This window comes from Pristis pectinata, chromosome 8 (genome assembly GCF_009764475.1).
Source record: "Pristis pectinata isolate sPriPec2 chromosome 8, sPriPec2.1.pri, whole genome shotgun sequence".
Lineage (NCBI taxonomy): Eukaryota > Metazoa > Chordata > Chondrichthyes > Rhinopristiformes > Pristidae > Pristis > Pristis pectinata.
In genome coordinates this window covers 93,524,278-93,550,595 of record NC_067412.1, presented here as the reverse complement: position 1 = coordinate 93,550,595, position 26,318 = coordinate 93,524,278, and the positions used below count along the sequence as shown (strand labels likewise).

At 42.5% G+C, this 26,318-nt stretch overlaps 1 protein-coding gene across 4 annotated transcripts in view; it reads left to right on the top strand.

Moving 5' to 3' along the window:
- si:zfos-2326c3.2 (mitogen-activated protein kinase kinase kinase kinase 4) overlaps positions 1-26,318 on the top strand; it is a 264,594-nt gene that overhangs the window by 79,034 nt on the left and 159,242 nt on the right. For all 4 annotated transcript variants that reach the window (XM_052020805.1, XM_052020803.1, XM_052020804.1 and 1 more), the window contains exon 4: positions 23,875-24,000. In XM_052020805.1, coding sequence (XP_051876765.1) covers positions 23,875-24,000 — 126 coding nt within the window. The remainder of the gene's footprint in view (positions 1-23,874; positions 24,001-26,318) is intronic.

Sequence of the window (26,318 nt, the reverse complement as noted above, 5' to 3'; positions counted from 1 at the left end):
ATTTTTTTAAGTTATGAATCCCAGTCCAAAACACCCCAAACAGCAGGAGAAGTTTCCATCTACCCTGCCAACTCCATTTGATATCCTGAAAACCAATCAAAACCTCTTTAAACTCATGTACTCCATGGAATACAACTGAGTTTACACCAAAGAAAAATATTATGACAACTAGTTTATATAACCACTTTTTATTGTCTAACCTTTGGAGCCCTGATAATTACTGATGGGGTAAAACTGAACTTTGAAAGTCCCTGAAAACTGTTAAAAAAAGAGCTCCAGAATTTCCCTGAAAATTTTAGTGCTCTTTCACTCTCAGGTTAATATATCACTTATTATCTCAGCAGGGATATTGCTAAAATAATCAATTTTAAAATAATGTTCTAGATTTTGGAGGCTCTGTTGTTTAGGGTAATTTAATTTGGTGTGTTGAAGAAGTTATGATAATCTCAGTATGACTAGTGCCTCGGCTATTTGTAAGCTAATTTACCTTAAGCAATACCACCTGATTGCCTTTTGGACCAAACAGGGGAGCCCAGGAGATCTATGTGGTACGTTCCTCCACTGTGAACAGTTAATTGGTAGCACTGAGGAATAATACCTAACACTGCTTATGAGAATGCACATTTCAACTCAGAGGAGATGTGGATCTTTTATTGTGGGAACTGTTTCACTGCTAACTCAAGCTGAGATTATTGGCAGGAAGCCTGGACCATAACAATCTGTAAACACTATATTTCTGTGTCAGATGGGTTTTGATTGCGATGTATTCCAGAAATAACTTACATCAAAACCCCCATTTGCTTGGTTCCATAAGATAATGGCTTGAGACCGAAATTGTGGTTATGGGATCATTATGTATTATGAGTTCTTCATTTTAGAGCTCACTGAATTTGTGGGGCTCTCCAGTTTTGATACAGGAAACAGGCAATGCTTTATTATCTCAGTGCAAGTGAAGTAAGCTTCAGGGATCATTAGGTTAGAGGAATCTCCCTCTGACCATTTAGCAGTTTCAATATACATTTTTTAGTTCGAGTACCAGCAAAAGAGAATGAGTCTTTCTCTCCTACTTTTTAAAGTGCTTGGAATATTGTGTGCAGTTCTTGTTGCCACACGATAGGAAGGAAGTGACTGTGCTGGAGAGAGTGCAGTGGAGATTCACCACATTGCCAGGATTGAAGGACTTTTGTTATGGGGAGAGATTGGACAGGCTCCACTTGTTTTCCCTGGACCAAAGGAGGCTGAGGGGTAGAGGCAGATAAAATTACAGGAGGCAGATCGGGTAGACAAGTCAGAACCTTTTTCCCATGGCAAGGGTACCAAAAACTAGAGGGAATAGGTTTAAGGTGGAAGGAAGGCATTTTAAAGGGGATTTGAGGGGAAAGTTTTTCACATAGAGAGTGGTTGGTATCTGGAACTTGTTGGCAGTGTGGAATCAGATACAATCATTATGTTTAAGTGGCATTTAGACAGGCACTTTGATAGGCAAAGCATAGAAGGATACAGTCATAATGCAGGCAAATGGCCTTGGTGTAGATGGGGAAAAAGGTCAGCATGAATATGGTGGGCTGAATGGCCCATTTCTATGCTGTAAAACTCCATAACTCTGTGCTTGGATACTTCATCTGTTAATTGCATGGTGTTTTGTTCTTCATTCTGCTTAGAAGACTTTGCTCATGACTATACTTAATGCCTTTGTTTCCCACTGCATCCAATACTGAGATATGGAAGAAACATTGAGACCTCAGGGGTGGTAATGAAGAAAACCTCGCCATTAATCTTTTGTTCCATGTTGCTCAGTCTCAAGGACTGAGTGCAGAATTGGCTTATTGGTCCCAGAAGGAGTGGACTCACAGATGCCTTTACATACACGTGGGATACTAATTAGTAAAGCAAAGATCAAGTCCTAAAACTAAGCCATAATATTGGCACAATGGTTCCAAATGGTCAAGAACTAACTTGTGTCAAGAGGATGTGTTAGCATAATGGTTAAGCTACAGAACTGTAGGCAGATGCCTGGGCTCTTGATCCAGTGACACAAGCATAAGTAGATTTAAATTAAAGTAATTAAATAAAGTAATATGGTATCAGCAATAGTGACTGTGAAACAAGCAGATTATTATTTAAAAAAAATACTGGTTCATTATTGAGCAATCCACACAAAACACTGGAGGAACTCAGCAGGTCAGGCAGCATCTATGGAGGGAAATGAACAGTCGATGTTTCGGACTGAGACCCTCCCTCAGGACTGTAGAAATGGGCAGTGCAGGGTTGGAGAACTATGAGGTTAGAGGCTGTAGATGGGAGATCTCCAGAGGTGATGAGGTTGGTGCGAGAGACAGTGGCCTGATGCTTCTTGGTGGGGTCCTGGTTGAGGGGTAAGTAAGAGGAGGTGTCCAAGAGCTGATGTCTGACCTCAGCCAGGTAAAGGTCAGTGCGCCAGACTACAACAGCACTGTCCTTGTCTGTGGGTTTGATGGTGAGGTTAGGATTGGTAGGTTCATTATTGCCCTCCAAGGAAGGAAGTATGACATCCAGACCTGGTCTAGCCGAGAGGGTACTGTAGTCCCACCACTCTCTTTGACTTCCAACTGCCCTCTGAAGCAACCTGACTTTCTGGTAAGGAATGGGCCAGGTATACCTGTCTTGCCTGTGCAGCCACATCCTCTGGAAAAAGATAAGAGAAAACAGGTTTTTCACTCAATGTATAATCCACACATTCACGGAATAACAGAGATTAAAGATTCAGGCACAGAAGAAAAATACAACTGATACTGGAGCTTTGAAACAAAATCCAAATTAAATATAGGGAACACTGGGCTAGAATCTGTGGAAGGAAAGAAAGAGTTGTCAGATTGATGATACACTGCCTGATTTAAACACTTTGGAATCATTGAAGGAAATGATGTGCTCCGATGGTGAATAATAAATTATTTTTACATTGTGACATTACTTCATCTGTTGTAAAAATTCCAAGGAACATACTGAGGTCAGGAAATTTCTGATGGGCTGATGGTATCGGAAGTGACTCGTAGCTTTCATTGTCAGTTAACTTGTGGTCTGAGAAAGATGAGCAATTTATGTTTGTTATTGACTGTTGTATGCTTAACATGAGAGACTGAAGATTAGGAATTATCACCCCCAATGCAGTAACCAGCTTCATGGAGATAGGAAGTAGACATGTCGGGGGATACTCTACGTATATTTCCTGAGAGAGAATCAAATGTCAGTGGAGACCATTTCTTGGAATGTGTGGGCCTAATAAACACTTGGATGTGAATTTCAGAATTCCACTGCTTCATAACTGCAACAGAAGCAAAGAAACTTCCTTGTTGGATGAGTCATGAGCAACGGTCTCCCCACCTGATCTCATGCCCACATTCCCAGTCAGAATCTGAAGTTCATAAGATAACTGAGTTTTTTCTTTTGTGACTTGTACCCAGGCAAACAAAATCCCGCTGGCCCTTGATTCCCCTGAGATCTTCCTCCCCATTGACTGCTGCTTCATACATACTGACCTGTTTCAGCTCAAGAATCAATTAAATTCTGAGCTTAAAATGTAATACCTCAGGCTACAATGCTGGTGTTAGAATCTGATTTTGGAGCTCATGACCTGTAAAGTTTCAAGTCTCATTTACAAATTGATGGGCTTCAGACTGTTCCCCCACAAGACATACAAAAATGATGAGCAGTTGGTACATCAGTCCTGAAGCAACGTCATGAGGTCCCTCTCCCCCTTTCATCTCTCAGCCATGTGATTTCTTTGGATAGGTAAAAATCAAGGCAGAATAGCTCTGAACCAAGACACAAGAGAGACAATAAGAAAGAAAATGATAGAGCAAAAGACTTACTTTGATCTGACTTCTTTCATGAGCTCAGGATGTCCCACAGCCAGTGAAGTCCTCCTGAAGTGTAGTCACTGTTGTATTGTAGCACTGAAGAAGAGAAATCTCTGGTGAATTCCTCTCTGACCCTCCCAGGTGGTCAAAACCAGTCAAGAAGATCACATTGAAAAAAAAGTACATTGACAATTTACATGCTTATCCCTGGGTGATACAATGGGGTAGAAGTTCATTTCAAGTTCAAGTTTATCATCATGGGCGTACATCCACAGGATATAATTGCCATGAAAATTAGCTTTTTGGAGCAGCAACAGCACAGTACATTACAAACATCTCAGTAACCAATTTCTGTTTACACGCTCTTATTACAAGAGATAGTGGTTTAAGTATGTTGCACTGTCTTGGAACACTGAGACTTCCGACCAGGATAAGGTTCAGTGGTTAAGTTGTTGGACTTGTATCCAGAAGCCTGTGCAGTTGTTCTGCAATTTGCATCTGACCAGGACAGCTGGGGAATTTCAATTAGCTGAATAAATTTGGAATTTAAAGCTCAGATCAGTAATGACAACCTTGAAACTTCTGGATTTTTGGAAAACAAAAAAAAACAGCTGGTGTGCCGATGCCTTTCAGGGAATGAAATTGTACTTTCTGTCCATTCTGGTCTGTTCGCAACCCCATTACAATGTATTTCACTCTTGGCTGCCCTCTGAGGTAGACTAGCAAGCCATTCAGCGCAGGACTTTAGTAAATAAATAGACTAACCCACTGGCACATGCAACCCAAAGAATCCCACCAACCGGGCCATGCCATCTTCTCACAGCTACCATTGGGCAGGAGGTACAGAAGCCTGAAGTCCCTCATCACCAGGTTCAAGAACAGCTACTTCCCTTCAACCATTCGATTTCTGAACCAACTGGCACATCCCTAATCGCTACAGTTCAGCAACGCCATGACCACTTTGCACTGAAATGGACTTTGGTTTTTTGTTCTAATTGTGTTGTAAAAATTGTGTTTATGGTTTTCTTGTGAATGCTGCTTATATGATGCTCTGTGCCTGTGATGCTGCTGCAAGTACGTTTTTCATTGCACCTGTGCATATATATGCTTGTGCATCTGACGATAAACTCGACTTTGACTTTGACTTAGAAATGTACTACTGTGCATTCTCAAGTATGCTGATAAACTAACAGGAGAAGACAATTATTTTTGTTCCCATCAGTAAACATAGCAGCATATTGTTATTACACTTCCAAAATTTAGCCCTATTGAAATAAGTGCAGCTAGATTTCCGAATTGGTATAGTGCACCTTTAGCACATGTGATGCAGGGCATATTTCTACCTGTCGCTCATCTCCCTTCTTTCAACTTCCCCTTTCCGAAAGGGCTGAAAGGTACTGATACCACTATTTCAAAGAAGCAGATGAGATTTCTCCAAATCCAGGCAAAATATTACTCCTCAACCTACATCAGATTATTTGCACATGATTCTTCTGCCGACTGCAGAAACATGTTTACTAATGGTCTGTTGTTTTGCCTGCAGCAGTGAGTGCTCTACAATTGGCCGTAAAGTGCTTTGGGATGTTCTGAGGGAAGACATGAAAGGTGCTCTATAAATCCGAGTTCCTTTCCTCCTTCCATTATTGACAGGAATGTTGATTTGGATGAGAATGTGGTAATGCAAGATTATTTCTTCCTACCCTCTGCAAGGGTATTTCTAAATACTAAATGAGCCAGGATATAGATTACCTCCACGAGACTGAGTATGATTCACAGGAGAATTTATCATTTGCATGTCATAGAGTCATGCAGCAAGGAGACAGGCCCTTCGGCCCAACTCGTCTATGCCAACCAGGATGCCCATCTAAGCTAGTCCCAATTGCCTGTACTTGGCCCATATCCCTCTAAACCTTTCCTATCCATGTACCTGTCCAAATGTCTTTTGTGTCTGAGTACATGAACACACAAGTATAGGTGCAAGGAATGAGGAAGTCCAATGGGATGTTGGCCTTAATTACAAAGGGCATGGAGTATAAATATTGGGAAGGTTTGATGCAGGTTTACAGGGTGGTGGTGAGACTGCACTTGGAGTACTGCATGCAGTTCTAGCCTCAATATTTTCTGAAAGGTTATTCTTGCATTGGAAACAGTGCAGAGAAGGGTCACTAGCTTGTTTCCTGGGATTAATGGGTTGACAGATGAAGAAATATTGGTATTGGTATTGGTATTGGTTTATTATTGTCACTTGTACCGAGGTACAGTGAAAAACTTGTCTTACATACCGATCGTACAGGTCAATTCATTACACAGTGCAGTTACATTGGGTAAGTACAGAGTGCATTGATGTAGTACAGGCAAAAACAATAACAGTACAGAGTAAAGTGTCACAGCTACAGAGAAAGTGCAGTGCAATAAGGTGCAAGGTCACAACAAGGTAGATCGTGAGGTAGGAGTCCATCTTATCGGAGAAGGGAACCATTCAATAGTCTTATCACAGTGGGGTAGAAGCCGTCCTTAAGTCTGGTGGTACGTGCCCTCAGGCACCTGTATCTTCTACCTGATGGAAGAGGAGAGAAGAGAGAATGACCTGGGTGGGTGGGGTCTTTGATTATGCCGGCTGCTTCACCAAGACAGTGAGAGGTAAAGACAGAGTCCAAAGGGGGGAGTCTGGTGAGCAGTTTTGGTATATACCCATTGGAGGTTCGGAAAAGTGAGGGATGTTCTTATTGAAACAGTTAATGTTCCAGGTGGATTGACAGAGGGGATGCCGTGAGGATGCTTGTCTGAGTGGGGCTATCCAGAACTAGAGGCATAGTTTCAGTGTAAGGGCTCACCTACGTCAAATGGAGTTGAGAAGGAATTTCTTCTGTCAGACAGTCATGGTTCTGGATTCCTGTACCCCAGAGAGCTGTGGAGACAAGTTATTGAATATATTCAAGACAGAGATGAACAGATATTTAACATCAAAGGAGTCACAAGTTACAGAGTCACAGAGTCATACAGCATGAAAACAGGTCTTTCAGCCTAACTGGTCCATGATTCCCATCTAAGTTAGTTCCATTTGCCTGCTTTTGGTCCATATCCCTCTAAACCTTCCATGTACCTATCCAAATGCCTTTTAATGTTGTTAATGTAACTGCCTCAATCACTTCCTCTGGCAGCTCATTCCATACACTGACTACCCTCTGTGTAAAAAAGTTGCCATTCAGGTTTCTATTAGATCTCTCCCCTCTCACCTTAAACGTATGCCCTCTAGTTCTTGATTCCCCAATCCTGGGAAAAAGACTGTGCGCATTCACACCATCTATGCCCCTCACAATTTTATACACCTCTATAAGATCACCTCTCATTCTCCAACGCTCCGATAAAAAAAAGTCCCAACCTGCTCAACCTCTCTCCAATAACTCAGACCCTCCATTCCCAGCAACATCCTCGTCAATCTCCTCTGCACTCTTCCCAGCTGAACGGCATCTTTCCAACAGCAGGGTGACCAAAAATGAACGCAATATTCCAAAGTTCTGGGATGTGAGTGGGAAGGAAGTGTTGAGACCAAGCTTGGAGCAGCCATGATTTTACTGAATGGTGAAGCATGCTCAAGAAACTGATTGCCTTATTCCTGCTCTTGTTTTCCCTATTTTTTTTTCTGGTGTGGCCAGCAAGGATTCATTCTGTCCTTGTATATGGCAACAGTAATTCACATTTCCATGGCTGTGACACTCTCTGTAATCCTGCCATTCATTTTTCTTCCCTCTGTGGGAAACATTTCAAGTCGCATGATCTAAATGTGTTCTGGGCCAGGCATGTGATGCGGTGAGTATCTCCGACTCGTGAAGCGACTGTATGACATTGATGACAAGGTCACCCTTCAGTTGCCCATGTGTGTCAATAGCTTACTATTGTTTTCACCAGACATAACAGATGGTCTGGGTTCTTAGACACAGTTACAAAGAGTTAGAGTCAAACAATCTCACTTAACACTCAAGCTCCCATTGTTGTACATCCGAGAAGGAAAGCAGGCTCACTGCTATCCACTCTTTGCCATTTACAGATAACATCACAGCTGCTTTTTAGTAGTCCGCTGATTTTCTTGCTCCAAAGACATACAAGATTTTTCCTGAAAACACTGCCATGTTACACTCACGGCTTCCTATAAACTTACATGAGCAAGGTCATGTAAGGAGATCCAACCCACAGCAATCCATTAACACAACTCTCTTCAAAGCATTCCCAAGGCACCAGCGTAAATGGAAGTGAAACTGCATGCCCCTCCTGATCACAGCTGATATGGCATCAGCTCCCTCTGTAGAAACCTAAAAGAAAGGAAGTGGAACTCCTGGTTCTGCCAATTTCATTTCTATATATTAACCATAAAAGTTACAGCAGATTTTTTTAGGGGGTTATTTTCCTCAGGTACTCTGTAGAAGACGTTGGTGAGGCCACACTTAGAGTATTGTGTACAGTTTTGGTTACCTTTTTATGGGAAAGATGTCATTAAGCTGGAAAGAGTGCAACAAATATTTACGAGGACGTTACCAGGACTCGAAGGCCTGAGTTATAAGGAGAAGTTGGGCAGGCCTGGACTTCATTCACTGGACCATAGGGGACGGAGGGGTCGCCTTGTAGAGGTGTATTAAATCATGAGGGGCAGAGACAGGGTGTGAATGCACACAGCCTTTTTCCCAGGGAAAGGGAACCAAAAACTAGAGGGCAGAGGTTTAAGGTGGTAGGGGAAAGATTTAAAAGGGACCTGAGGGGCAACTTCTTCATACAGAGGGTGGTGCGTATATGGAACAAGCTGCCAGAGAAAGTAGTTGAGGCGGGTACAATAACGACATTTAAAAGACATTTGCATTAAGTACGTGGATAGGAAATGTTCAGAGGGATATGGGCCAAATGCGGGTAAATGGAACGAGTGGGTGTCTTGGTCGGCATAGATGAGTTGGGCTGAAGGGCCTGTTCCTGTGCTGTGTGACTCTGTGACTCAATGACAATCATTTTCACAAACTAAGGCACGCTGAATTCCTGGTGACAGGATGATAACTGTGCGAGGATGGTCAGTGATTACGCCAACTGAAGCAGCGAGTAACATTTTGCAGATAGGTTTGGCAGAATCTTTCAGATCTGTTCCAGATTTAGGAATTCAGACCTTTGGTTGAGCAAGCTAAGGCTTTTCTCTTTAGATAGAAGAAGGATGAGAGATGACTTGATAGAGATGTACAAGGTGATAAGAGGCATAGATCGAGTGGACAGTCAGAGACATTTTCTCAGGGTGTCAATGGCTAACACGAGGGGACATAATTTTAAGGTGATTGGAGAAAGGTACAAGGGGGATGTCAGAGGTAAGTTTTTTTACACAGAGAGTGGTGGGTGCGTGGAACACACTGCCTGCAGATGTTGTGGGGGTAGATACATTAGGGACATTTAAGAGACTCTTAGATACATACATGAATGATAGAAAAATAGGGGGCCATGTGGGAGGGAAGGGTTACATAGATGTTAGAGCAGGATAAAATGTCGGCAGAACATTGTGGGCTGAAGGGCCTGTACTGTGCTGTAGTGTTCTCTGTTCTAAAGTTGCAAATATCACTCTGTTCTTTAAGAAGGGGTAACGGATGATACAATTGGTTATTGGTAATTGGTTTATTATTGTCACTGTTCCAAGATACAGTGAAAAGCTTTTGTTTGCATGCTATCCAGACAGATAATTCCATACATACGTACATTGAGGAAATACGAAAGGAAATATAATAACACAATGCAGAATATAGTGTTACAGTTACAGAGAAAGTGCAGTGCAGGCAGACAATAAGGTGCAAAGGCCATGATGAGGTGGATTGAGATATCAAGAGTTCATTCTTATTGTATAATAGGTCTGTTCAGGAGCCTTATAACAGTGAACCAGAGGCTGAAGTATTAACAGCCTCATCATAGAACATAGAACATTACAGCACAGTACAGGCCCTTCAGCCCACAATGTTGTGCCGACATTTTATCCTGCTCTAAGATCTATCTAACCCTTCCCTCCCACATAGCCCTCCATTTCTCTATCATTCATGCGTCTATCTAAGAGTCTTTTAAACGTCCCTAATGTGTCTGCCCCCACAACCTCTGCCGGCAGTGCGTTCCATGCACCCACCACTCTTTGTGTAAAAAGACTTACCTCTGACATCCTCCTTATACCTTCCTCCAATCACCTTAAAATTATGTCCCCTCGCGTTAGTTGTGGTGCAATAAACAATCCACTGGAGGAACTCAGCAGATTGATCAGCATCTGTGGGAGGAAAGGAACTGTTGATGTTTTGGGTTAAAACCCGACATCTGGACTGAGAGTGGAGAGGGGAGATGCCCAGTGTTATTGTGTGTCCTCAACAGTTGTGGGGTTGTTTATGGTCATGGAGTTATGGAGAGATACAGCACGAACTGTACCATTTGGCCCACTGAGTTCCTGCCGACCGTCAACCACCCATTTACATTAATCTTGCATTATTCCTCTTTTATTCTCCCCACATTCTCATCAACTCCCCCCAGATTCTACCACTCACCTACACACTAGGGGCAACTTACTGCAGCCAATTAACCCACCAACCCGCACGCCTTTGGGATGTGGAAGGAAGCTGGAACACCCGGAGGAAACCCAAGTGGTCACAAGGAGAATGTGCAAACTCCAGTCAGCACCCAAAGCAGCAGGTCTATTAACTGCACTGCCCTACTGCCCCAATGGGGTCTGGAAACTTTCACTTGAGGCACAGTGCTTGAGTAATTATGAAGCCATCAGCGTGACTTGTGAAAGGTGTGTTCTAATTTGAATAAACTTTTTTTTTAGGGTGGGGGGGTTTAGTAACATTGTTAAAACTCGCTGCTTCTCACCATGAACATCAATGACAAATGACGAGATAGTGTGTGTAAATTTCTTCCTCTGCTTTACATGCTCAGTGTGTGAGGAAGTCAGTGTAGCACATTGAGTTTCACTTCTAAAATGCAGTTACAAACTTTTCTCCAAGTTTAAGCTACAGGAACTCAGTGACTATTCATAAAGGTTGTGTTCTGCTTTCCTTAATCTAAAACTATCATTTATAGCATGTGGCCTTCTGTGACATTTAACGTATCCCCCCATCTCAAAACCGTTGTTTTCCATTCCATTAAATGTTCCCATCTTACTTAGGTGTAGAAAACAGCATGTGGATCTCTGCATGTATATTGGCTCATAAGATCATTGGCCCTGGTTTGAGTTCTGTGCTTTGATCTCAGTACATGTCCTTCTGCCAGCTAAGAGGTCCTGAACCCCTACCTGTTTTTTTTTTCAGTAACCACAAATTGTTTCAGATGCATCAACACCTCATTCCTACTGTGGCTTGCTCAAGAAGTACATTTTCAGTCATACAATGTCAGCATTAAATTATCAATTAAGTGTGCCACATTGGAAATAAAATGATAATCAAAGGCCTTGAACCAGATAGGATAAGTCAGCTTTGAAGGAGATTATTTGCTTGAAAATCACCTTGAAAGAGCTCTCTGGATCATCTAATGAGAAAGGTTGGACAGGCTGGGACGTGCAGGAGTTTAGAAGTGTGAGCGGCGATTTGATTGAAGATAAAAGATCTTGAAGGGTGGATGTGTTGAGAATGTTTCCTTTCCTGTGAGAATCTAAATCTGGAGCCGATATTTACAAATAAGGGGCCGCCTATTTAAGGTAGAGATGAGAAAAAACTTGTGCTCTCAAATGGTCATGAGTCTTTCGAGCCTCTCCTCCAAGGGCAGTGGGAGCAGAATGAATGAAAATTGTTAAGACAGAAGTAGATAGATACATGATAAGCAAGAAGGTGAAAGGTTACCGAGGCAGATGAGAATGTGAAAATGAGGTGAAAGTCAATCAGCCATGATATTATTGAAAGGCAGAGTAGGTTTGAGTGGCAGGTTTGAGAGCCAAGTGGCCAATTCCTAGTGCTAACTCATCTGTTTGTACGTATTCACATATGTGACAATTAGTTCCACTCCTTCCCCACAGATGCACTTTCCTCAGTACAAGTGCAATCCAACTCTCTCAATGTATCTGCTTCCACCATCTATCCATAACTACTTCTAAGCTCAGTTTATGCAGGTGGGAATTTTCTGAATACATTTGCATTGATGTGATTTGTGTCAATCTTATCTCATCGGACATACAATTATTTTCTATACAGCAATGACTTGTATGCCGATATTCAATCCTTGGATCTCCATTAGGATTGTTGTTCACTGTACATTCATTCCTTCTACACTGGATGCAAGGCATCAATTAACATAGTGCTCAGACCTAATGATGTCACAGCTGAAGTCCCTCAGTGATTTGGGAGATATCGTCTGTTATGTTTGCCCCCACCATTTCTAACTGCACCTCCCCCAACCTCTACCCTCCCTCCAACCTGGCTTTCCACAGAAGTCTGGAGCTAGGAGATCCTCAGGAGGTAAGTACGGACTTTACTCTTTGGTGAATGCTGATAGCAAGGTTCAAACAAAAATGGGGCAACTTCTTGTTCATAAAAAAAGTCTTTTCACTGTAAGTGGCATAAATGAAGTCTATAGGGGAAACTTACCAAATGGTCCTGATATTTTTTTAGGTTTTTTTTAATAGTAAACCATAATTCATAAATTTCCACAGCAATATTTTATTACTTGTTCAGAGCTTTTAATGTGAGCATGTATCTATGATGTGGTCCTTTGCTCAGCCATAATCTCCCATGTTCTTTGCCTTGAGCTTTTGAGCAACATGGCTAAATACACTTCACCAAATAGAGTCATTGCAATATATAGCATTGAAATAGGCCTATCGCCCAACTTGTCTATGCCGACCAAGATGTTCACCTGGGCTAGTCCCATTTGCCTGTATTTGGTCAATATCCTCTAAACTTTTCCCATCCATGTACCAATACAAATGCCCTTTAAACATTGTAATTGTACCCTCTTTTACTGCTTCCACGGGCAGCTTGTTCCATATACCCACCACCCTCCGTGTGAAAAAGTTTCCCTTAAGGTCCCTTTAAAATGTCTCCTCCTGCTCCTTATATCTATGTCCTCTGGTTTTAGACTCCCCTACGCTGGGGAAAAGACAATGACAATCCACCTTATCTATCCGCCTCATGACTTTATAAAACTTCACTCCTCAGCCTCCTTCGCTCCAGGAAGAAAGTCCACGCCTGCCCATAGAACTCAAGCCCTCCAGTCCTGGTAACATCCTTGTGAATCTTTTCTGCACTGTTTCCTGCTCAGTGACATCCTTCTTATAGCTGGGCAAATAGAACTGCACACAGTACTCCAAGACTGGTCTCATTTACGACTTGTACAGCTGTAACGTGATGCCTCATTTCATGTACCCAAAGCACTGATGAAGAACAGTGTGCCGGACACCACCTTCACCACCCTGTCTACCTGTGTCGCCACTTTCAGGGAACTGTGTACTTGTAGCCTTGGCCTCTCTGTTCTGTAACACCCCCCAGGGCCATATCATTTACTGTGCAAGTCCTGCCCTAGACTAACTGACCAAAATGCAACACCAAAATATAACTGCTTTCAAAGAATGAATTTCCGCTTTAGTAGAAGACTTCCTCTCTCATTGGCCTGTCGTCTCCACTATTGGCACAGATTTTGGGCATTTTAGAGTTTGTTAAAGGATTGTAAGTTATGGAGGTGGGCAGAGAGCAAGAAATGTCGTAAATTTGAAGGTGGAGTGGTGTAGAAGCTGAAGTCAAGGACCAGTAGTATCAGAATCAAATTTATTATCATTGACATATATGTCATTAGATTTGTTGTTTTGCAGCAGCAGTACAGTGCAAGACATCAAAATTACTGTGAGTTACACAAATAAATAAATAGTGCAAAAGAGGAATAACAAGGTAGTGTTCATGGGTTCATGGACTGTTCAGAAATCTGATGGCAGAGGGGAAGAAGCTGTTCCTAAAACATTGAGTGTGGGTCTTCAGGCTCCTGTACCTTCTCCCTGATGGTAGTAATGAGAAGAGAGCATGTCCTGAATGGTGAGGGTCCATAATGATGGATGCCGCCTTCTTGAGGCACCGTCTCTTGAAGATGTCCTCGGTGGTGTGGAGGGTTGTGCCCGTGATGGAGCTGGCTGAGTCTGCAACCCTCTGCAGCCTCTTTCAATCCTGTGCATTGGAGCCTCCATTACCAGGCGATGATGCAACTAGTCAGAATGCTCTCCACTGCACATCTGTAGAAATTTACAAGAGTCTTTGGTGACGTACCAAATCCCCTCAAACTCCAAATGAAGTAGAGCCACTGGTGTGCCTTCTTCATGATTACATCGATGTGTTGGGCCCAGGATAGATCCTCTGAGATGTTGAGGCCCAGGAACTTGAAGCTGCTCATCCTTTCCACCGCTGACCTCTCAATGAGGACTGGTGTGTGTTCTCCCGGCTTCCCCTTCCTGAAGTCCGCAATCAATTCCTTGGTCTTGCTGACGTTGAGTGCGAGGTTGTTGTTGTGACACCACTCAACCAGCCAATCTATCTCACTCATGTATGCCTCCTCATCACCATCTGAGATTCTGCCGACAACAGTGGTGTCATCGGTGAATTTATAGATGGTGTTTGAGCTATGACTAGCCACACAGTCATGAGTGTGGAGAGAGTAGAGCAGTGGGCAAAGCACGCATCCTTGAGGTGAGCCTGTGTTGATTGACAGCAAGCAGGAGATGTTACTGCTGATCTGTACTGCCTGTGGTCTCCCGATAAGGAAGTCGGGAATCCAGTTGCAGAGGGAGGGACAGAGGCCCAGGTTTTGAAGCTTGATGATTAGTACTGAAGGGATGATGGTGTTGAACGCCAAGCTGTAATCAATAAACAGCAGCCTGACGTATGTTTTGCTATTGTCTAGGTACTCCAAAGCTGAGTGGAGAGCCAGTGAGATTGCATCTGCTGTAGACCTGTTGTGGTGGTAGGCAAACTGCAGTGGGTCCAGGTCCTTGCTCAGGCAGGAGTTTATTCTAGCCATGACCAACCTCTCAAAGCAGGTGATAGATTTCAACTGGAGAAATGATGAACATCAGAAAGGCAATTGACAATTGTGTGCCTCTGGAAGAGAAGACACAGGCAAAGGGTGGATAGGAGAGTTTGGGGTCAAGAATGGAAGAGAGAGAAAGAGAGAAGGGGGAGAGAGGAGGAGAAGGAAGGAGCGAGAGAGAGAAAATGAGTAGAGCTGGTGTGTAGAACTCAGTAACTTACAGGTGGCACATCTTATGCAGATTAGTTCTATGTTTAATTATTTTTACTTTTGGCACATCCTGACCAAATGTTAAGTTGAAACTGAGAACATGAATGGTTCAGATTGTGCCAATGTTGTATTTGCATCTGTTTGCTGATCAGAGTAGCTTACAAGAATCAAGGGGGATGGTGAGAAATAGAATGGTCCCCAACCAAATGTTTCGATGGACTTCCATCCAGATTTTTCACAGTGGAGAACACCTAAGAAAAGAATATGTAAAGAGGAAGCTGGTGGCCATGTGGAAGTAAAGTTATAAAACACTCAGGTGTGAAAGGGTGAAAGGCTGTTATCTCTAGGGAATATCACTCATGGTCCGCAGCAGACATACTCTGTGTACCTCGTCTTACGGTCATAAGAAACGAATACTGAACCAACATTAAAAAAGCACTGTGGAAGTGGTGTCAATGTGGGTTTACACCAATTTAACCAATATAATATTGAAACCCGGTCACTTTCAGAGGTCATAGGTTTAGGAAGTTGAAGAACTTCACTGAGGAGTCACGCCCTTTTAAGAAGCTTGAGAATTAACTAAAAAAAATTGAATACATGATGCAGAAGAATTCTGTGCACACTGACCAAAAATTAACCATCTTGGTTAACTCCCATGTCTTGGTATGCATCCTTGTGCACAACAGCTCCTCAAGAGTTTGTCCAGATACCTCTTAAACGCTATAAAGTTTTCTACCTCCACTACCCTATCAGGAAGTGAGTTCCAGGCCCCACCTCTCGTTGAGTGAAAAAATATTTTCCTCAACTTCCCTCTAATCGTTTCTGTGAAGAGAAATAGGTTATTTTTGTTCACCCTGTCTAGGTCTCTCATAGTTTCATACAGTTCAGTTAAATTTTCCCTCAGTCTCTTTTGTTACAAAGGAAACAGCCCAGCAAATCTCCCTCATTATCTATAATACGCCAATTCTGGCAACATCTTTGTAAATCACCTCAGTGTTGTAACAGTCCAACTGTGATCTAGCCAATGGGGAGGAGGGCATGGCTCGAGGTGGTTGACCAGGCTTTTCCTGGGTTTGACCACAGTGACCATTCGCAAGTCGAAACCCATCCACCCTTACTGCCTTACTGAGTCCAGATGAAGGGGCTCGACTGTCGACTGTCCATTTCCCTCCATGGATGCTGCCTAACTTGCTGAGTTCCTCCAGCACATTGCGTGTTGCTCCAGGTTCCAGTATCTGCAGTCCCTTGTGGCTCCACCCTTACTGACTATCCCCTTTACAAAATTAGGTTCTCGCTGGGTGTCCCTGAAGTGGGAGCATACAATGTTTACTAATGCACCTAAAGCTTCTGTAAACTGTGGAGTGCATCTTGGTTGGAGGACATTATCTTAATTCATAGAATTATACAGCATGGAAACAGGCCCTTTGGCCCAACTGGTCCATGCTGACCAAGATGCCCCATCTAAGCTAGTCCCATTTGCCAACGTTTGGCCCATAACTTTCTAAACCTTTTAAAAGTTGTTACTGCACCTGACTCAACCACTTCCTCTAGCAGCTCACTAAACATACATACCACCCTATTTGTGTAAAAATAAGTTGACCCTCAAGTACCTATTAAATCTTTCTCCTCTCACCTTAAACCTGTCTTCTAGTTCTTGATTCCCCAACCCTGGGAAAAAGACTGTGCATTCACCCTATCTATGCCCCTCAAGATTTTATATACACCTCTATAACTCAATTAATTCATGTTTGATTTTTTTCAATTGTTTGCTTTGTGCAATAAAGTAATTTTGAAATAAAAGCTTATCTGCACATTACTGCCTCAACAACATGCAGTGTCATCACTTTAATGATAGATGACTGATCATCAAGCTTCTACTCTTTCTGACAGCTGCCACAGCTTCCAGTTTAGGTAGCAGGTAGCAGCTGAAAGAGGCGAGAGGCTTATGAAGGCTTATGAAGGCTCAGCCCATCAGTGGGAGCAGACCATGCCCCTTTGTAACAGGATGTACGTTCAAAGTGCTGAGGGTGTGGTCGCCATACCCAACAGCTTGACTATAAACAGATCAAGCCTTTGGGTAATGTGGTGAAGATATTTCACATGTTTTCATCTTTATCTTTGCTATTTTTGTGTGTTGAACTATTTTCTACAGAGCTCTTTCTCAGGTTGTGGGTGCCAGAGGCAAAGGCTCCTTCCATCTGACCTTACAGTGGTTCACTGGGCTACTTTAAAGAGCATTTAAAAGTCAGCCACATGCTATAGGTCACTTAAAGGCCAGATTGGGTAAGGACCGTTGATTTCCTTCCCTGAAAGATATTATAGATAGGTTTTTACAATAATGATCGTTATCACTGACATTAGACGTTAAATTTGAATCCTGCATGTCATTGGATCATTAGTTTGCTTGTCTACTAACTGTGACCACGATGCTACTATACCCTCATTTTCATATCTCTTTGCATAACATCCATTTTTTGGATACATGCCTATTAAATGCTAATCACAACTGAACCAGCTTGATAAAAAAATACAGTTATTTTTACACAAAGGTCTGAAATTTTTACCACCCAGCTTAATTTTTGGGATGAGATTGATGGTTACTAAAAGGTGATTTATATTAGAAAGAGACTGGGATTGTGTTCCTGTGTTTCTTTTCTGTCTTCTAGGACAAAAGACAGTTGGATCCTTTGTATGTATCATAGTTCAACTATCCACAAACTGTACCCTGTTCCACCCCCACCACCCCACCTCAAGGTCCTGATCACTCATCAATCCACTGGGGCAGTCACAATTCCACAGATAACTACCAAAAGGCCACGAGGGTGGTCCCCATACACTGGAGAGCCACATAAAGGAGACACAAAACCACACTATGATTCGCTGAGATCCAACCACGAGCTACTGGTTGAGTCCAGTGTGATACAGCTCAATGTATAAAAGAATATGATTGTCAAATGCTTTGGAACAAATGCTTTAAGGAGAGGAGGAAAGGTTAAAGGAAACTTACAACGCAAGTGTTTTACAAAGAGAGTGGAACACGCTGCCAGGGGAAGTGGTGGAAGGAGATACAATAGCAACATTCAAGAGGCATTTTGACAGACACATTAACATGCAGAAAATGGAGTGATATGGATCAAGTGCAGGTAGATGAGCTTTTTAAATTAGCATCCTGGTTAACACAACATCGTGGGCCGAAGAGCCTGTTCCTATGCTGTACTGTAAAAAGATAAGATCTTTATTAGTCACATGTACATTGAAATACAGAGTGAAATACATCTTTTTGCGTAGTTTTCTGGAGGCAGCCCGCAAGTGTTGCCACACTTCCGGCGCCAACATAGCATGCCTACAACTTCCTAACCTGTATGTCTTTGGAATGTGAGAGGAAACCAGAGCACCCGGAGGAAACCCACACAGACACGGGGAGAACGTACAAACTCCTTACAGACAGTGGCTTGATTTGAACCCAGGTCACTGGCGCTGTAAAGCGTTACACTAACCGCTACGCTACCATGACTGATAATTCTATGTTCTAACATACCATCCTTATACATACATACATGCTGGCAGAGTTTGTGGGGGCAGATACATTAGGGACATTTAAGGGACTCTTAGATAGACATATAAATGATATAAAAATAGGGGACTATGTGGGAGGGAAGGGTTAGATAGATCTTAGAGCAGGATAAAATGTCAGCACAACATTGTGAACCGAAGGGCCTGTACTGTGCTGTAGTGTTCTATGTTCTAAAGCTTGAAGTAAGTACAAATATCCTTCCTAAATTTCTTCCTCTATTTCACTTTTTCCTTCCTTTCTCTTTCATGAATATTAAAAGTATCAGTTTGCTCTTCAGTGGCACTGGCAACACAGTGAAACATCTCAAGATGCTTCACTGGCATCTTCAAATAAAGTTTTATGCTCAGCCACATGGCAGTTGAGGTTCAGGCGTGTTTCTTAATAGGTGAGAAAGTGGTGGAGAGGTAGATAGGTTTATGCGGTGAATCCAGAGATAAGCATTACAGCACCCAAAGGCACGACTACCACTCATGAAGGGTTTAAAAACATGTGCTTGCAAGAGGGCAGAGTTACAGATACCAAGGTGCGTGGAAGGGCAGCAGGAAATTACAAAGATAGAGAGAACTGAAGAAGTTGAGTAACTTGGAAACAACAAGGGAATTACAAATCTAAGATAACAAACAATCTGCTGGAGAAACCCAGCGGGTCGAGCAGCATCTGTGAGAGGAAAGGAATCGTTAATGTTTCAGGTCCTGATGCAGGGTTTCGACACAAAATGTCGACAGTTTCTTTCCTTCCACAGATGCTACTCCACCTGCTGAGTTCTTCCAGCAGATTGCTTGTTGCTCCAGATTCCAGCATCTGCAGTCTCTTGTGTCTCCATAAATATAAGACATTGCTTTATCTGAAATACAAAAGAAAATGCTGGAAACACTCAGCAGGTCCGTGGAAAGAGAAACAGTTAGCATTACAAGTCGAAAGGTTATCGACCTGAAAGATTAACTCTGCCTCTCTTTCCACAGATGCTACCTAACCTGCTGAGTGTTTCCAACATCTTCTGTTCTAAATTCAGACGTTTGGCATCTGCAGTTTTTATTTTTGATTTTCACATTTCTGAATCTTTCTCCCTTTCTCTCTTTCTTTCTGTAATTACAGCTGGATTAAAAGGAGATTTTTTCTTCCCAAAGCTGGCTGGAAAAGAGCTATCCAACCTAATGCCACATTCAAACACATCAAGTGCTTATCCAATCAAAGACTTTGGGCTAATCTTCCACTTAAAGATCAGCAGATCCATTATTTTGAAAGATATTTGACAGCGTACGTGAGAGAGGGCAATGGATCACTTGTTCCAAGGATGCATCTAATCCTTGGAAATGTAATAAGGATTGTAAAACCATCAAACTATAGCGAATTCGTGCAATGCCTGTCAGTGTATAATGCAGGAGAAAATGTGCAGTTATATGAGTCTTTTGATGTGCAGTGGATGCCCCAAAACACATTACAGCTGACGAATTACTCTTGAAATACTTGTCGTTATATAGCCTGACATGACAGCCTCTGATAGCTCAGCTTTATTTTCAGACTCAGTTGCAAGTACAGCTAATTGAGTCATATCGATGACTTTTGCCGGTGGAGGGTTCTTTGTGATAATGACACACCCGTCAAACCTCTGGTGTATGATTCTGGTAAAGTGTGTGAGATGCTGTTCAGTCTTTGATGGTAAACATAGTCATCAAGTCACACAGCATTGAAAGAGACCCCTTCGGCTCACTGTGTCAATGCCAGCAATCAAGTACCTATCTATATTAACCCCAATGAAAATCAGAATAAAAAACACAGCTTCAGGAAATCTAAAATAAGAGAAAATGCTGGAAACACTCAGGCAGCATCTGTGGAAAGAGAAACGGTTAACCATCTAATGAAGGGTCACAGACCCTTCACTTTCCACGGACTTACTGAATATTTCCAACATTTTCTATTTTATACTCATCCCATTTCCCAGCACTCAGCCTCCAGTGTTTTATACCTTGGCATTTCAACTGCTCATCTAACTGCTTCTTGCCACCCCATCAGATGGTGAGATTTCAACCAACCTCTGGATGAAAAAAAATCCTCAAATCCATTCTAACTCTCCGATCCCTTACCTTAAACCTTTGTCCTCTGATGATAGATATCTATGCTACGGGGAAAAGTTTCTCAGTGTCTACCTTAAATATGCCCTCATAATTTTGTGAAAAATGGGATTCCATTTGTCATTTCTCTGCCCGTCTTCCTAACTGATCAATATTGTTCTGTAGCTGAAGACTATCCTCCTCATTATCTACAGCTATTTTTGTGTCATCTTCAAATTTTCTTATCATACCTCCTACATTCACATCCTGATCAACAAACCGTGTGTGGCTACACAAATGCACTACTCTAATCGACACACATGGTGCTTCCTCGAAAAATTTAGTCATATTCACTAGACAGGTCCTTCCCTTAACAAAGCCAAGCTAAGTATCCCTGATCAATCCTGTCTCACAAATGTAGATTAACCTTGATCCTCCATTGTACATGTAATTACCTGTTTTATACCTGCTGCCTTCTTGAATAGAGTCATCAAGTTATACAGCATGGAAAAAGACCCACCAGCCCATGTTGTCCATGCTGACCAAGGTGCCTTCCCGAGCTAGTCCCATTGGCCCGTATTCCTCTCAACCATTCGTGTACATGAATCTGTTCAAATGCCTTTTAAATGTTGCGATTGTTCCTGCCTCAACCACTTCCTTTGGCAGCTTGTTCCACATACCCACCACCCTCTGTGTGAAAAGTTTGTCCTCAGGTCCCCTTTAAATCATTCCCCTTAGGAAGAATGAGATTGATTGGATTGCTCTGATAGAAGCTGGCATGGACTTAAAGGGCTGAATGGTCTCCTTCAGTGCTGTGGTAAGTATGAATCATCTCCTTGCATGGCCCAGCTTCAATTTTTGAATAATAATGTTCCTATGAAGCACGTTCCTCTGAAATATTTTGCGACATTAAGCTTATTATTGAAGTGTCTATTGTTTCTCACTCATTCCTCTTGATAACTACACCTGCTATAACAATCTGAATGATATCAACCAGATGTAATTGAGTGCATGTGCATCCATCACAAAGTCCCCATAAATAGTTCTTGTTTATGCCCCAGAACTGTGTGACCAACACACGGATAATCAATATGAACAATAATACATGGCGGACTCTGGCTTCACCTTTCCTAATTTCAGTCAAATTTTTATGCACCAATTTTCTTCCTTTGCCTAACAAGAAATAAATATAGAATCAAAAGTTATCTGGAAAGAGGCATTCTGTATAACGTCCGTTATAGACAACAGAGCTGTGGAACTGAATAGGCAGGGTTGGAGGTGGAGTTTCCTCTAGAACATAGAACAAGTATCATATTCACTGTCCTTTCATCACTTGGCACCTCTTCTGTGGCCAGATTCAAAAATTTCTGTCAGATAAGATATGAAAATTTCTTTTTTTTTAATTTCAAAAGTAAATTTTATTCATCAAAAGAAATATATATATATATACAAAAGAGTAAACACAGTGCAAAACTTTTTACATTCATGGTCAATATGTTCAGCATTATTAACTATCTTTTAAAAACCAGAGCACCATTGCCACTCATGTGGCCCCCTCGGGTGATGCACCATTTCAATGCTTGAGGGGCTTCCCCACCCAAAGCCCCTCAATGTGCGGTCGCGGATGGAGCCTAGCCTGTGGTCCTTCCCCGCAGAGCCTGTCGATTGGCTGCACCGAGCTTCAGTGCACCGCTCAGCACCTACTCCCGCAGCCTTGAATGTGCTAGTCGGCAGCATTCCCTTACGGACATCTCGCTGTGCTGGAAGACCAACAAGTTTCGGGCAGGTGAAAGAGCATCTTGTTAGAACCCCAGTAATATCCTGCCTTGTCTCACAGAGTGGCCTAGGATGCATCACATCAGGCCCTGGGGATTTAACCACTAGACATCTAATACTTTCCCTTTTGAGTGATAATTTGTTCCAGAATTCCACCACCCCCTCACTATATTTCTGAACTACAATGCCCTTCTCCACAATGAAATGAGATGAGAAGTATTCATTTAAAACCTCACCTTGGTCAGAACCGAAAGTTGCCACCCTGTGAATTCGAAAGTAAAACTCTGAAGTGCTGAAACACTGAAATAAAATTCGCAAACGTAAGATACACCCAAAAAGTTCTGCAGCCACTGCAGAGTTAACTTGTCAGGTCAAGAACCTTTTATTAGATTTGAGAGCCATAAATTACCTTATATTTGTCGGAGATACAACCGAGCGGCGCTTTGCATCAATAATATTTTCCTTTTCCCTCCTGGCTTTACTTTTTCTTCAAGAGGAAAACTAAAATTCCTTCAATGAATGAATTATTAGTGTTTGGGTGACTTTGAAAAATGCAAACACATTCACTCCATTAAAAATTTAAGTGATTAATCTTGATGCCTTTGACTTTTCAAATAGCTGGTTCTATTTTGTTGGCACAGAATTTGCATTTGTACCAGGAAAAAGCTCACATCCTGAAATTCCCACACAATCCTGTGAAAGCAGGGAGTTGTAATTTATATTTGCAGTTATATTTGGCCAGGCTTGGTTCAGTTTTTCCAAGCTCGTTCTTAACCTTCAACCAACGTCATTAAAATAGATCTGCTTCTTGATTCACTGATGTTAGTGGGAGCTTGCTGAGTAACAATCCCTGTCCTCCAACAATGACCACGCTCACCATCATGACCCATCATCTGGGTCATGCCATCTTCTTGCTGCTACTGTCAGGCAGGAGGTACAGAAGCCTGAAGGCCCACACCACCTGGTTCAGGAACGGCTACTTTCCTACAACCATCAGGTTCTTGAACCAGCCTGCACAACCCTAACCCTACCTCAGCAATGGAACTCTGCAGAACACCTCTTGCACTCCTGTGGACCTGTCTCTGTGTTTTGTTTTGCACTGATGTCTTATTTTAGTCAGTCTTTTTTTTCTCTTCACTGTCTTGTATAATTTATATTCTGTGTGTTGTTTGAACCAATGTGCCTGTGATGCTGCTGCAAGCAAGTTTTTCATTGTACCTGTTCTTCACCATACTAGTGTACATGACAATAAACTCGACTTGAAATTCTTCATTGGGTATAACGTGTTTTGAAATGGTTGAATTCTATAGATGTTCATAACTTTCATTTGGGTTGGTAAATGGCCATAGGAGGAGTTTACAGAGACCATAGTAAAATCCTAGCTGCTCTGTTCAAAGAATCAGGTTAATTAACATCGATGCACTTTTTACAGGATGAAGAAGAGGAAATTAAGCTGGAGATTAATATGCTGAAGAAGTATTCACATCACAGGAACATTGCAACATATTACGGAGCTTTCATTAAAACAAATCCATCCAATCATGAAGATCAGCTCTGGGTAAGTGATTACCTGGGTTCAACACTGGATAACAGCAGTTCGACTTGTGTTCTGCAAGCTGCAGAAAGACAACAGCAGTAAACCTTACAACCTCAGCTGACCAAACACTTGTTGACCCCTGGGCCAGAATCTGCAATCGTAATCACCATTGAAGCTGTCAATGTTGATGGTTATTATTGTATAACACCAGCAGCTTCATGTGTGCTCACTCATACCCAGACGATCCTGTCAGTAATCCCCAATATTGCTATTACATCCTTAGAGCTGGAATCATGATAAATCATTGTTTCCACTGAAGAAAAATATGACAATGTTAAACTTGTTTAAAATGATGGAGTTTTTAGCAACATCATGAAAATATAAAGAGGAAATACCAGAAGCACTAAGCAAAGTCACAAAGCATCTGTGGAGAGAAAGAGAGAGACAGAGTCAGTGTTTCAGATCATCAGAACTAGAAAAGTAAGAAAACAAACATGTTAAGAACACAGAGCATAGAACATCACAGCACAGTACAGGCCCTTCAGCCCACGATGTTGTGCCGACATTTTATCCTGCTCTAATATCTATCTAACCCTTCCCTCCCACATACCCCTCCATTTCTCTATCATTCATGTGTCTGTATGAGAGTCTCTTAAATGTCCCTAATGTATCCGCCCCCAACCACCTCTGCCGGCAGTGCGTTCCACTCACCCACCACTCTCTGTGTAAAAAACTTACCTCTGACATCCCCCTTCCTTCAATCACCTTAAAATTATGCCCCCTCGTGTTAGCCATTTTCGCCCTGGGAAAAAGTGACTATGTTTCAGAGAGGGAGGCATGGAGCATACAGAGGGAATGTCTCTGATCAGGTGCAGAACTATCTGTCAATTAACAGAAGCAGGAGAGAAATAAAACAAAGAACCACAAATGGAACTGAAATATCCAGCAACTTCTGTGGAAATAAAAAAAAAGCTGGTGATCTGTAATTGTGGAATTCAATATTAAGTCCCAAGAGCTACACGTACCAGATGGAAGATGAGGTGCAGTTTGTTAGACATCATTTTTGTTTATCACCATGTTCACCTGGTGACCACTTGGGCTTCCCCCAGTACTCCAATTTCCTCCCACACTCAAGTTGGTAGATTAATTTGCAACTGTAAATTCCCCCTAGTGTAAGTGGGTAGCAGGAGAATTGGGGAAGTTATAGAGTCACGGAATCATAGAGTATGGAAACAGGCCCTTCAGCCCAACAGGTCCATGCTGACCAAGATTCCCAACTAAGCTAGGCCCATTTGTCCATATTTGGCCCATATCCCTCAAAACCTTTCCTATCCATGTATCTGTTCAAGTACCTTTTAAATGTTGTTAATGAACCTGCCTCAACCACTTCCTCTGGCAGCTCATTCCATATACTGACCACCCTCTGGGTGAAAAAGTTGTCCCTTGGGTTCCCATTAAATCTCTCCCCCTCACCTTAAATCTATGCCCTCAAGTTCTTGATTCCCCAACTCAAGTTGATGGGCGCTTGAGAGAGAACAGATTACAGGGAAACAAGCGGGGGAATAGGACTGATGAGAATGTTCTGATAACTGACAGAGACTAAACAGGCTGATTGACCTTCATGAGAAATATGAAAAGCCAGAAGCAGACAGGTGGGTGAGAAATGGGAATTAAAATGAAAGTTGACTGGAAGCTCAGGGTCACACTTGCAGACTATGCAGGAACATTCTGCAAGGCAGTCACAAAGTCTGTGTTTGACTTCTCTGACGAAGAGTAGATTATATCATGAACACTGAGTGCAGGACACTCAATTGGAATCTGTGCAGGTGAACTGCTGCTTGACCTGGAAGAACTGCTGATGATTATTGCTAACAGTGATCCGCATCTCCCCATCACCAGTCACTTCAACTCCCCCTCCCACACTATCACTGATATGTCAGTCCTCGGCCTCCTCCACTGCCAGGAGAATTCCAAGCGCAAACCGGAGGAACAGCCCCTCATTTTCCGTCTTGGAACGTTGCATCCTAAGGGCATGAACATTGAATTCTCCCCCTTTAGGTAATCCCCACCCCACTTCCCCACAACCCCTCCCCTCCCCCTCCCCAACCATGCTTCTTCCCTTTCCTAGCCTCTTTTATTCGACCTTTTTTTCCTTTCTCTCCTTCCCTTTGACCCATCCCCCGGTGGATCTGCTCTCCCCTCCTCCCTCGCACCTGCTTATCACTATCTCTTACCTGCATCTACCTATCACCTTGTGCCCACCCACCTCCCCTCTTTTGTCCACCTATCACTGCTCTGCTTTTCCCTCCTATATATTGGGCTTCCCCTTTTCCTATCTT